The sequence below is a fragment of the Mytilus edulis genome, unplaced genomic scaffold (assembly GCF_963676685.1).
Source record: "Mytilus edulis unplaced genomic scaffold, xbMytEdul2.2 SCAFFOLD_942, whole genome shotgun sequence".
Lineage (NCBI taxonomy): Eukaryota > Metazoa > Mollusca > Bivalvia > Mytilida > Mytilidae > Mytilus > Mytilus edulis.
Genome location: NW_027269163.1, coordinates 12,266 through 25,881, shown reverse-complemented (window position 1 = coordinate 25,881; position 13,616 = coordinate 12,266). Strand labels below are relative to the sequence as shown.

At 32.4% G+C, this 13,616-nt stretch overlaps 1 protein-coding gene and 1 long non-coding RNA gene across 2 annotated transcripts; both read left to right on the top strand.

Moving 5' to 3' along the window:
* Positions 1–1,512: 1,512 nt before the first annotated feature.
* LOC139509609 (uncharacterized) lies at positions 1,513–5,864 on the top strand. The gene is made up of 3 exons (XR_011661756.1): positions 1,513–1,656; positions 5,146–5,250; positions 5,467–5,864. It is a non-coding gene; the product is annotated as an uncharacterized lncRNA (long non-coding RNA).
* Positions 5,865–10,953: 5,089 nt separating this feature from the next.
* On the top strand, positions 10,954–13,282 carry LOC139509608 (uncharacterized). Its single transcript, XM_071296213.1, has 2 exons — positions 10,954–10,975; positions 11,618–13,282. The coding sequence occupies exons 1-2, from the start codon at positions 10,954–10,956 to the stop codon at positions 13,228–13,230; spliced, it is 1,635 nt and encodes a 544-aa protein (XP_071152314.1). The 3' UTR covers positions 13,231–13,282.
* The last annotated feature ends 334 nt before the right edge of the window (positions 13,283–13,616 follow it).

Here is a 13,616-nt window from a genome sequence, read left to right as displayed (position 1 = left end):
AGTGACATAGTGTCTACAAAAAAAATCTAGTGACCTAGTGTCTACAAAAAAAAAATCTAGTGACCTAGTGTCTACAAAAATAAATCTAGTGACCTTGTGTCTACAAAAAAAAATCTAGTGACCTAGTTAGTGTCTACAAAAATAAATCTAGTGACCTAGTGTCTACAAAAATAAATCTAGTGACCTAGTGTCTACAAAATAAATCTAGTGACCTAGTAAGTGTCTACAAAAATAAATCTAGTGACCTAGTGTCTACAAAAATAAATCTAGTGACCTAGTGTCTACAAAAAAAATCTAGTGACCTAGTTAGTGTCTACAAAAAAAATCTAGTGACCTAGTGTCTACAAAAATAAATCTAGTGACCTAGTGTCTACAAAAATAAATCTAGTGACCTAGTGTCTACAAAATAATTCTAGTGACCTAGTGTCTACAAAATAAATCTAGTGACCTAGTGTCTTACAAAATAAATCTAGTGACCTAGTGTCTACAAAAAAAACAGCTTTCCTCAATCCATAAAAAATATAAATATACTTATATTTTTTTTTTACACTAGAGTTACTCCCCTTGGAACACACATACCTTGATACCTGTGTAGTATCAGTTTTAGTTAAGATTGTTTAAATGTTATTCTTTGTTTGTATCTATGCTATTAATGATTATGTTCATAATTGAGCTTTCTTTAATAAAATATTTCGTATTTCGTATAAAATATAAGGATCATTGACATCTGTTTTGGTGAAAATTGGTTCAGTAGTTTCAGGGTAGTTCTAATATCTTTGAAACAATGTAAAAATGGCAAAAGAAATACTCAATAACTTCTCAAGGAGTCATCCAATGTTTTGGTTGTATTGCCAGTTAAGAAGATCTACTATTGCTTATGATTTGTGCAGTTTACAGTTTCAATCTATCTGATAAAGCTTTTGAGATAATATACAAAAAACGAATATCAGTAAAAAAAGGTCTTTTAAAAAGGGCAAGAACTCCTTAGGGAGTCAGCCATAGTTTCTGTAATATTTTAATTTTTGTTGTATTGCTTATCATTCACATTAACAGTTTAAACTTGATTAATATGATTTTAAAGATAACAGGCACAAACAGAAATTCATTTAAAATCATTTAAATAGCCATCTGATAATTTTGGTGAAAATAGAAAGTATTAAAATCTAAATATATAGATCTTTCCATTTCGAACATTTTTTGTTCTGTCAGTACTATTTTCTTTACAGTATGGTTTTCACGATAGAAACAATATTTGCATTTTACCCTTTAAATGTTCTATTTTTAGCCATGGAGGCAATGTTTTTCAGGGACCAGAATAAAATTAAACTGGTATAATAGTTTCGGAGGAGAAGATTTTTAAAAAGATTGTTTATGCATTTAAATTAACCATCAGAAATGATTTGTATCTAGAACGATTGTTATATAGTCTAGCATAAAATTTAAATCTCTCTAAAAATAGTCAATTATTAACAACAGGTATCGATTTTACTTATTATTCCGGTCAGGTATATTCTGTGTCATTTAAATATTTAAATAACCCAAATCAGGTATAAACATGTCCTAATTACTTTCCTGGTTGGTCAGCAATTTGAGAAACAGAGAAGAAAATAAATTTCCATAGTCTACACACAGCTGAAGTTATAACAACATCAAAAGGTACTTGTTGTAAAATTACTCTTTTCTTTAAATTTAAAACGAAAATCTTAACTATTCTATTCAATATTTTGGTTGGTATTAACTGCAGAAGGGTTCCCTGTGTTAAAGACTCCATAGAGCCTGTACTGCTCACCTTGTATCTGTGCCTAATATTAAGAATAACCCCTTTATCTCAATAAAACCTATTAAGGATGGACACCTCTGAGGAGCCAAACATTTCTACAATTAAACTTTTTTTCTTAACCTGATTTTTGGGTTTTAAAGACTGTAACAAAATAATTGGTGAAGAAAAAATCATTTGGTGGTGCACTTCTTTTTTTTGCTACGGCCCTTTGAAAATGCCCAATTTTGATGATTTTCCCATTTTTCATCGACTTTTACCTATTTTTGGGCTATTGTCGTAAAAAAAAATAAAGTTCCACAATTAAACTTTTTTTCATACTTTCTACAAAGATGAAGTGGACCAATCTGAATAAATTTTACTTAAAAAAACTACAGGTAGGTGTTAATATAAGAAAGTTTTATCATATTTTGACGCTTTTTTGTGTAAAATTTACCATACTGTCAATTTTCTATTTTTTGTTATTTTTCTCAGTTTTAAGAATAAAATGCATATTATTTCAACTTTTTTGTTATAAAATGATTGAAAACATACATATATAAGAAATTTGAAAAGACCAAAATGATATGGGATGTACATGATTCTTGTTAAATCATTTTTTGTATCCCTCACCCATTTTCTCAAATTTTGGCTAAAAATACTGACTTGATTGGTCGTAAAATTTGAAAACTGGATTACTCAAAAACCGTTCATTGTAAATACACAATTTTTTCACAGAGTTATGTTTGATTATAATATTTTAAAAATTCATTGATATTTTCCACTTGTATCACATTTTTTGGAAATAATTCAAGAACGAGATTTCAACGAGACTGAACGAGACAGAAAAGTCAGAAGAATACATCCTTAAGCATTTTTAACTTTGTAACAATTTGCTCTACTTCAGATTGTTTTTAATTTTTATTATTTTTTAGTATTTATGCATGATTCTGTGGTCAAGTAAGCTGGATCATCAAACTATAATTCCATAAAGGAGATAACAAGTGCTATTTTCACAACAGTTTAAAAGCAACTGTCCCTTTACATGATTTATTTATGTTTCTTTAATTAATTGCTATTGATAATTTTACCCCCTTCTTCTGTAGCATTTTGATTGGTTGCAGTGTGTTTATTTTGGCTCTATAAAAGATATCAAGACTGATTTCATTCCAATTAGCTTTGTTGTTTTAACTCTTTTTTTTACGAATATTGAGCTATGAATCAGTTACTACATGCAAACTTTGATACAATATTTATTAGTAAAAAGTACAATAACAAAAATACCGAACTCCAAGGAAAATACCAAATGAAAGTTCCATATCAAATGGCAAAATCAAAAGCTTGAACACATCAAATGAATGGAAAACACCTCTCATATTAAAAAATAACTATATTTAAAGAGAAGTAAAAGATACTGAAGGGACATTCAGAAATCAGAAGTAGAAAACCAAGTGACAAAAAAAAAAAGATGACCAAAGGACAAAATGCAACATAGGAAACTAAAGACTGGGCAAATCCAACCCCACCAAAAACCGCAGATTATCTATGAATTGTTAACCATACTTTGGGTTTTAGTCAAACTCACATTATAATTCATACAATCCAATTTACGAAAAACAAATAGGACAGACAAAAACCAACAACAACAACTGAATCACAGACTCCTGACTTGGGACAGGCACATAATGGATAAAAAAGAAGATGTGGTATGATTGCCAATGAGACAGCTCTCCACAAGAGACCAAATGACACAGGAATTAACAGCTATAGGTCACTGTACAGCCTTCAACAATGAGCAAAGCCCATACCGCATAGTGAGCTATAGAAGGCCCTGAAATAACTAATGTAAAACAATTAAAACAAGAAAAACTAACGGCCTAATAAATGTACAAACAAGAATGTGTCCATTTAAGTACACGGATGCCCCAATCGCACTATCATTTCTATGTTCAGTGGACCATGAAATTGGAGTAAAAAAATCTAATTTGGCATTTAAATTAGAAAGATCATATCATAGGGAACATGTGTACTAAGTTTCAAGTTGATTGGACATCAACTTCATCAAAAACTACCTTGACCAAAAAACTTTAACCTGAAGCGGGACAGACGGACAATCTAAATCCTTTAATTGCTCCTGTTCTGCACTGTAAATATACCTGACGCCTGACGCGTTCCGGACGCGTTCAAATTTGTACACTGAATGTTCAATATTTTAACGTCATATGTTCATGCTTAGAGACGTGTTCAAAGTTTTAACGTTTGTGTTAACAATATTAACATGTGTGTTCAGACACAGTGAACACCGGTGTTCAAAGTCTGATCTAAAAAGAAGATAGTTGTTTGTCCGATTTTCTATCCTTCTAATTGGCAAATTTACAAAGAAATTCATTAAAAAATATGAATATAAACGCAGGATGATGATCTTGTGAATTTATAACTAATAATTTAGTACTTGTGAAATATTAAACTTCCAAGCTGGCATATATGTATTGTTTATGAACTTATTTGATTATTATTACTAGTTTTACTATAAGTGACATAATTATGCATATCAATGAGGCCTGTTATGATGATATCGTAATAAAAATATGTCCATGTTTATCTTATTTCATGATCCGTTCAGTTTATTAACATTACATGTTCAATCAGTGTTCAAATCGTTCGAAAGTTTGAACACCTCGCGTTAAAAAAATATACCAGGGTACCAAATACCGGAAACTTATATCGGCTGGTGATTTAGGCGGTTAAATGAAAAATGGATACACAGAAGGAAGAGAGCTTGAGAAGGGACTTCTATCCCACATGAACAGGAAAGAAGTGAGTAACAAGTAAGGATAATCTCTATAGGTTGTTCGATGGCTTCCTTGTTATTTTCTCATGTCAGATATATATTTGTCAAATATTCTGTTACATCCAAATTTTCAATATTCAACATAAGACGAATTAAAGAACAGGATTTAGATTAAACGTAAATAACTGTCAGCTTGTTCTGATGATTTCCTAAACTGATGAATAACCAGTCTGTGATCGTCTGTTATACAGAATAAATGATGATTTTTGACATCCACGTATATTAGCTGAACACTAAAATGAAACACAAGGCATTAAAAACTGAACACCACACATTCAATTGATGAACACTAAGTGTTAAGAACTCTAACATCAAGTGTTCAAAAATGAAACACAAAGGCATTTTATAAAAAAACTGAACACCACACATTCAATTGATGAACACTAAGTGTTAAGAACTCTAACATCAAGTGTTCAAAAGTGAAACACAAAAGCATCAAAAACTGAACACCACACATTCAAATAATGAACACTAGTGTAAACATTTGGAACACCATCTTTTGACTTAGAAAATGCATTCGTTTTTTTTTTATTTGCAGGAATCGTTAGATTGAAATGTTTGAATTAGGAACCGGTAGCTAATAATCCATAAAGGTCATTTCTGCATGCTATAAAGTGTTGGAAAAAAGAAAGATGTCAAAAAGGTATAACAATATATATATATCATTTCTATATCTGTATACCTTAGGTCAAGAAATCGACTTTTGTAATTTATAATGTCAAAACTTGCATTTCACTGCCATAGAATATCAATTTGTACTCTAGTATATATCGAAATTAAAGCATAACAACCATTGCATAATCTGATGCTTTATGAAATTTAAAGCTCTCTTCTATTAATTTTAAATTTTATTTTGCAGGATATATAGGCTCATAGACATTACTTGTTGTGGATGACTTTGACATTTGGAAGTTGATAACAACACATAAAATGCCATCCAGTTGATAGCTTTAAGTGAAGACGCACTGAAAAGTGGAGCGTACATTGTATGTGATCGTACAAGAACTGTTGGAATTTGCAAACTTTTAAACTTTCATTGTGACAAATATCTATATCATAAACTATCTTATCACATTGACATGCTTTTTTGGTTAGGATACACATGATGTAGCAATTAACTATCTTGTCATGTACATGTAGGGGAAAATCACTATTTGTGAAATATTTAAGTCAGCCTAAAAACATTATGTATGTGATTTCACTGACTGTTACTTGTGATATCATAAGGTGTTCTTGTGTACTTTTCTTACATATATGCTCATTTGATTATATAAAGAATTACTTGTTAAAATATGTTTTTATTGTTGTATTTTGCCTGATTGAGCATAGTTAACAGTTTATAACAGTTTAATTAAGTTTAGTTCTTATGGAAAATTATGTACGCTTAACAATAGAACATGTTCCACATTTGAACACCAACAATTTGAACACCTATGTCAACTGTTCTGAATGTAAACGTCTGGTGTTCTGAATCTTAACATTTTGGTTTTTAAACATGTTCTGTGTGTTCAAAAAGTGTTACATGGCTGTTGAACGCGTCGACGTATTCAGATTTTGAACATTCGGACATGTTAAATCGTTGAACACTAGTGTTAAGGTCTCTAACATCAATTGTTCAAAATGAAACACAAAGGCATTACAAACTGAACACAACACATTCATTTGATGAACACTAGTGTTAACATTTGGAACACATTACACTTTCAAAAAGTGTTACAAAAAAGCGTTCAAGCAGTGTTCTATTTATTAACACTTAGATTTACAGTGTGATATGTCGCGCATCAGAACAGGAGCAATTAAAGGATTTAATTTTAACTAGATATCATTGAGATGGGAGCCATCTCTGTGGGCCCCGCTGTGAATAATGTGCATTAAAAAATTGTATCTTTACCATAGGACATGGGTTTGTCAACTGAAATCAAAGTTTTTGACCTTGACCTTTGACCTAGGAAGTTGTAAATAAATTATGACACACCCTTTGGTGTTGGTTTATAAACATGTCAAGTATAAACTTTGAAATGATAACGGTTCTCTTGATATAGAGTGGACACGATCTTCACCATAGGAAATGGGGTTGTCAACTGAACCAAAGTTTTTGACCTTGACCTTTGACCTAGGAAGTTGCACATAAATTATGACACACCCTTTGGTGTTGGTTTATATACATGTCAAGTATAAACTTTGAAATGATAACGGTTCTCAAGATATAGAGCGGACACGATCTTCACCACAGGACACAGGGTTGTCAACTGAAACCTAAGTTTTTTTACCTTGACCTTTGACCTAGGAAGTTGTACATACATCATGACACGCCCTCTGGTGGTGGTTAATAAACATGTAAAGTATTAAGAATGAAATCATAATGGTTCTCTAGATATGGAAGCGGACACAAAGTGTTACGGACGGACGGATGGACAGACTGATCACTATAGGGCGACCCACCTTTGGTGGGGCCCTAATTAGATTGGACAGACGGATGAACGAACAGTCGAACCGACGCACAGACCAGAAAACATAATGCCCCCTCTACTATCGTAGGTGGGGCATAAAATTGAAAGAAAAAAACAAATATGTAACAACGCAACAAATGACAATCACTGAATTACAGGCTCCTGATTTGGACAGACACATACATACAGAATGTGGCGGGGTTAAACATGTTAGCAGGGATCCCAACCCTCCCCTAACATGGGAGGTTGTAACAGTACAACATAAGAACGAACTATAAAATCAGTTGAAAAAGGCTTGACTCATCAGATAGATACAGATAGAAATACATATAACAAAAACATGTGGACGTGACTGGGTACTTGTACATCCCAACAACAAAAAGACACTAAGTAAAGATCTGAGAGTACTCACAGTTACTGACAGCTAGTTCAAAGCCATTAACAACTAATATAACCAGGTGCTCCGCAGGGCGCAGCTTTATACGACCGCAGAGGTTGAACCCTGAACGGTTGGGGCAAGTATGGACACAACATTCAAGCTGGATTCAGCTCTAAATTTGGATTGTGATTAAATAGTTGACACAGCATAGGTTTCGGACACAGAATGAATGTGGTCTAATGAACTTAAAATATTTTGTTTGCCTTTGAGCAATTCACTATGCTGTTGAATATTAATCCTCTCAAAAAATGTTTGAAGAAATTTTCTTTTTATTTATGAAATCTGAAATGAGAAAAATTTAACCCCCCCCCCTTTTTTTTCACATCCCCCCTTTCCCTTTTTCCAAAACTGATCTCAATTCAAATTTCTAATGGAGTTTGAAACAATAACTACTCATTTAAATACATCATAAAATATTCAAATGTAACAAAAGGTGCTTGTTATCACTGAATGGTAAAGATTGTTTTAATTAATCAGTTGGTAGTTAAAGTGAATATACATTGTTTATTGTATTAAACAATGATTTAAGTTGATTCAACTACTATTCTGGACAAAGAAAGATAACTCCAATCAATTGAAAATTTCTTGCTATTGCACAATATTGTGCAATTAGATATTTCTTGTTATTGCGCAATACTGTGCAATTGAACATATTTGCTATTGCACAACACTGTGCAATTGAAGATTTCTTGCTATTGCACAATACTGTGCAATTGAAAATTTCTTGCTATTGCACAATACTGTGCAATTGAAGATTTCTTGCTATTGCTGAATACTGTGCAATTGAAATTTCTTGCTATTGCACAATACTTAATATAATAATTTTGGATCCTGATTTGAACCAACTTGAAAACTGGGCCCATAAACAAAAATCTAAGTACATGTTTAGATTCAGCATATCAAAAAAGCCCAAAAATTCAATTTTTGTTAAAATGATTTTGGACCCTTTGGACTTTAATGTAGACCAATTTGAAAACAGGACTAAAAATTAAAGAAACTACATACACAGTTAGATTTGGCATATCAAAGAACCCCAATTATTCAATTTTTGATGAAATCAAACAAAGTTTAATTTTGGACCCCGATTTGGACCAACTTGAAAACTGGGCCAATAATCAAAAATCTAAGTACATGTTTAGATTCAGCATATTAAAGAACCCCAAGGATTCAATTTTTGTTAAATCAAACTAAGTTTAATTTGAACCCTTTGGACCTTAATGGTAGACCAATTTGAAAACGGGACCAAAAATTAAGAATCTACATACACAGTTAAATTTAGCAAATCAAAGAACCCCAATTATTCAATTTTTGATGAAATCAACAAAGTTCAATTTAGACCCTTTGGGCCCCTTATTCCTAAACTGTTGGGACCAAAACTCCCAAATCAATCCCAAACTTCCTTTTGTGGTCATAAAGTGTGAGCTAGGGCTCCGTGTTGAAGGCCGTACTTTGACCTATAATGGTTTACTTTTTAAATTGTTATTTGTATGGAGAGTTGTCTCATTGGCACTCACACCACATCTTCCTATATCTATAAACCTTGTGTTTAAATTCCACTGATATCTATTTACTTATACTTAAGTTGTGGTGGCGAAAACAAGAATAATGCTTATTTGGGCCCTTTTTTTGGCCCCTAATTCCTAAACTGTTGGAACCAAAACTCCAAAAATCAATCCCAACCTTCCTTTTGTGGTCATAAACCTTATGTCAAAATTCATAGATTTCTATTCACTTTAACTAAAGTTATAGTGCGAAAACCAAGAAAATGCTTATTTGGGCCCTTTTTGGCCCCTAATTCCTAAAATGTTGGGACCAAAACTCCCAAAATCAATCCCAACCTTACTTTTGTGGTCATAAACCTTGTGTCAAAATTTCATCAATTTCTATTCATTTTTACTAAAGTTAGAGTGCGAAAACTAAAAGTATTCGGACGACGACGACGCAAGACGACGACGACGCCAACGTGATAGCAATATACGACGAAAAATTTAAATTTTTGCGGTCATATAAAAAATCATACATCTAAGACTAAATTATCAATCAGTACACATCCAACATTCAACGAATTTAGTGTAAAGACATCATAAACAGTCAGAGAACAACATGACCTTGTGCAATGCCAAGATACAGGAGTCGTCAGATTGTAGATCCATAAAAGTGCATATGTATCATATAACTATAATATTTAGTTTGCTTTTAATTTACTGATAACAAAATCAATATTAATACCAATAAAAACAATATTCAAAGATCTAATGACAGTGTTGAATTGGGTAACCTTTTAGAAAAATTTATTTAAAGGATAGATAAGTTTACCAGGATCATTTCTCCATTTCCAGCATGGTAAACAATATCTCTGTAAAAATGAGGATGTGGCAGGTTTAAACCAGGTTTGTGAGTGCTCAACCATCCCTGGGAAAACAGTGAAATACAACACAACATTAATGACACCAACATTGCTAATATATGTGGTATGATTGTTAATGAAACAACTCTTCACAAGAGACCAACTGACACAAAAATTAACAACTATATGTCACAGTACGGCCTTCAGTAATAAGCAAAGCCCATACTGCATAGTCAGCTATAAAAGGCCCGAAATGACAAATGTAAAACAATTCAAATGTGTTAACATTAAATTATATTGTGTCTCTTCCTCAACTTTAGGTAGTTATGAGTTGTTAGATTATTCATTTGTACAACATGTTTTAATTAGTTCATCATTCAGGATTTCTTCAACAATTTTTCCAACCTAAAAGGATTTATCAGTGTTATATTTTACTGAAGTATCCGTCACAAGGGACTGCACATCCAATGCAAATATACGTCATTACGCCACCAGATTTATCAGTTACAACCAAAAGAACAATAATAAAAACTGTGTATATATCTGTCAGCGGTAGATAAAGAGTTGAGAATATGTTTATGCAAAATATCTATGAGTTTAACTGGTTCATATCTAAATTAACTTGCTTTATACACAAAAGTACTCAAAAATTTAGGGTGAGATATCCAATTTCAAACAAGAATCTACCGGTTCAGCCAAACTTTCCTTATCAAATCTTTGTATCTACAAAAGCCTAGTATTAGGTTTTTAATTAATTTGTGGTAACAAAATCCCTGATTAATTAATTTACCAGTTACAAGTAAATTTTGTTCACTGATATCTAAAATGTGACTACAGACATTGGCAGAGCAACAAGTTATGAAATATACATACCATAAGAACATCACCTTCTAAAAAGGGAAAGTTAACTATCGATGAAAAATAAGCTCTTTTGTTGTAAATTCTTGTACACAGATTCTAGTGAGAAACTGAAATATTTAAATCTAGAAAGGGACAATTATTGCTGTATGTATAAGATTTATGTAAAGTTACCTTTGGTAAATTTCTGCAGTAAAATTACCGGTATAAAATTCCTGATTATTTTAATCAAAATATCATTATTGTCAAACCATGAATCATCAAGGTGACCACAGTAAGTGATTTTAAAATTATCAATTAAATGTAATTAAAAATGGATCTTGACCAAGACTGGCCAAAAACTCTGATGAATAAATATACAGAAATAGTCTGCTATTATTATTAAATGGTTTCATTTGGTGCCCATAGTAATACTTACAACCTGTTGATATCCTTTAATGCCAAAACGTACATAGATATTGTCCAGGAGAAAATTTACAGCTATAATCATCTCATTACAGTTCCAGTAAGTGTAACTAGCTTATTTTTCCTTACAGTAGAATGCTTTACGAGTTGAAGCAAATAAATTTGAAATCAAAATTTTCATTAAGCTTGTCACTGAACTAGTATACATTTTTGTTTAGGGGCCACCTGAAGCACGCCTCCGGATTGTGGGATTTTCTCGCTACATTGAAGACCCATTGGTGGCCTTTGGCTGTTATCTGCTCTTTGGTCAGGTTGTTGTCTCTTTAACACATTCCCCATTTCCATTCTCAATTTTATAATACATTTGTCTATTGTTGTAGCTAGTATGTTGAACAATTTGGACCTTGACAAATAGGTTAAACTAACTTTACATCTTGTTTATATTCAGGTCATGGCATCTAGTAAGCCTATACAGTGTGGACCTTGTCAAGAAGGAAAAGTAAACACTAAGCTGACATCTGGTGTTACAACTGTGAAGAAGGATTATGTTCAACATGTTCCAGTCATCATAAAAAATTCAAAGGAACATGTGATCATAAAACTATTGATATCAAAAGTTATAAACCCTCAACCCAAGCTATCACTACAGAATGTGATAAACATGACCAACAGCTTAACTTGTATTGTCCCAGTCATTTAGTGCCTTGCTGTGATGAATGTGTTTCCACCAGTCATTCAAAGTGTACGGGAATAAAAAGTTTAGCTAGTGTGGTGGAGAAAACTAAAATTGAAAAGTCCACACAATCTGTACAAAAACAAATTGACTCTATAAAGCATGTCCTAGATAAATTGATTAACAACAAATCAAAAAACATTAAAAGGTCTGAAAAAGAAAATTATAACATAAAAGAATTAATTTTTAAAATTCGCAAGGACATAAATAAACATTTAACCCACCTAGAGAAGAAATTATGCAATGGGGCAGATACTATCTGGATTCAGGAAAAATCAAAAGCAAAAGATTTAATAACTGAAATTGAAGGAAAACGGAATAACTTAAAGGAAATGCAAGACCAGTTACAAACAGTCATACCACACACTTCAAAACTCCAATCATTTCTAGGAGTACATCAGATTGAACAACAAGTACATCAATGTCAGCGATATGTTAATGATCTGGAAAATGATGGTGGGGCGAAAGAATTTAACATCAAAATGAAGCTAAGTGAAGAAATGGAAAACATACTTAGCAAGTTAAAATCATTAGAATCCCTAGGAAAAGTAATGGTTGTTAAAACAGACATGACTTTAGAAACAAGTGTGAGGAGGAAAGCACAAGTAGAATCAAGAGAACAATCCAACATAAACAACATGACCATGAATATAGAGACAAAGATAGAGATCAACACAGAGAAGTGTATCAGTGACATAACTTGTCTGATGGACGGAAGAGTTATAGTAGTGGAAGAGGCTGGTGAAGTTAACCTACTTACTTCTGATGGCAAACTACAGAAACAGTTACCTATACCTGGTAAAGCCTGGAGTGTCACACAGATCAATCAGAACACTATAGCCATAACTTATCCATGGGAAAAAGCCATTAAGATCTTCAATATGGAGAATGAAACAGTTACCAAAGTTATCACATTAGACAAAGAATGCTGGGGTTTATCATTCTACAATAATTCCCTGGCTGTTGGTTTGAGCAATGAAGAAATCCGTATTATAGACTTGAAAGGAAATACACTGAAGTCAATACAAGTCAAGAGTACATCAAACCTGTGGAACCTTGTTTATTGTAATGACAGAGTAATCTATAGGGACTATAATGGTAATGCAGTATACTGTTATGATGAATCAGGTAAACAGATCTGGCAATATACACAGGATTTAAAGGGACCAAGAGGACTTTGTATAGATACTTATGGTAACATTATTGTAGCAGACTATTACTCTGGTAAGATAGTACTTATATCAAAAGATGGACAGAATAGTAAAGTACTGATTGGTAAAGAGGGTGGACTGAAGTATCCTGGGTGTATTTGTTTTAAACATAATGAGTCTTCAGGTTTTATTTGTGATAACAGGGGCACATACTTGGCAACATTCAATTTATCTTCTTAATACTGTAATAACATATGCATTGCTAAATCTAATGATATAGCCTCTCTTTGACACTACACACTGGTTCTCCGTTAAAGCGCCCATTTTATGACGTTATTTTGTCCCACCGTAAGAAAGCAAACCTAACGACTTCCAGTTATATACCCGTAGCTTGTTATACTTATATCTGAGAGTTATAAATTTCTTTATTATCTATATTTTTAATTTTTATAAAGGTTAGTACATATTGCACCACGGTGGTGATCGTACCGGCCGTCCATAATATTTTCTTTGAAAAGCTGAAATTTCCGTTGATGGATAAAAGACCAACCAGGACAAAATATTTAGTACACTATAGAGTGTAATATGAGTTCAATTTGATCATAAGGTTACCATGAATAATTTTA

Excerpts from the sequence above, each read along its gene's own strand:
- LOC139509608 (XM_071296213.1), top strand. The coding sequence starts at position 10,954 with ATGAATCATCAAGGTGACCACA. Across the intron at positions 10,976-11,617 it reads GAATCATCAAGGTGACCACA|CTGACATCTGGTGTTACAAC; the intron begins GTAAGTGATTTT and ends GTAAACACTAAG.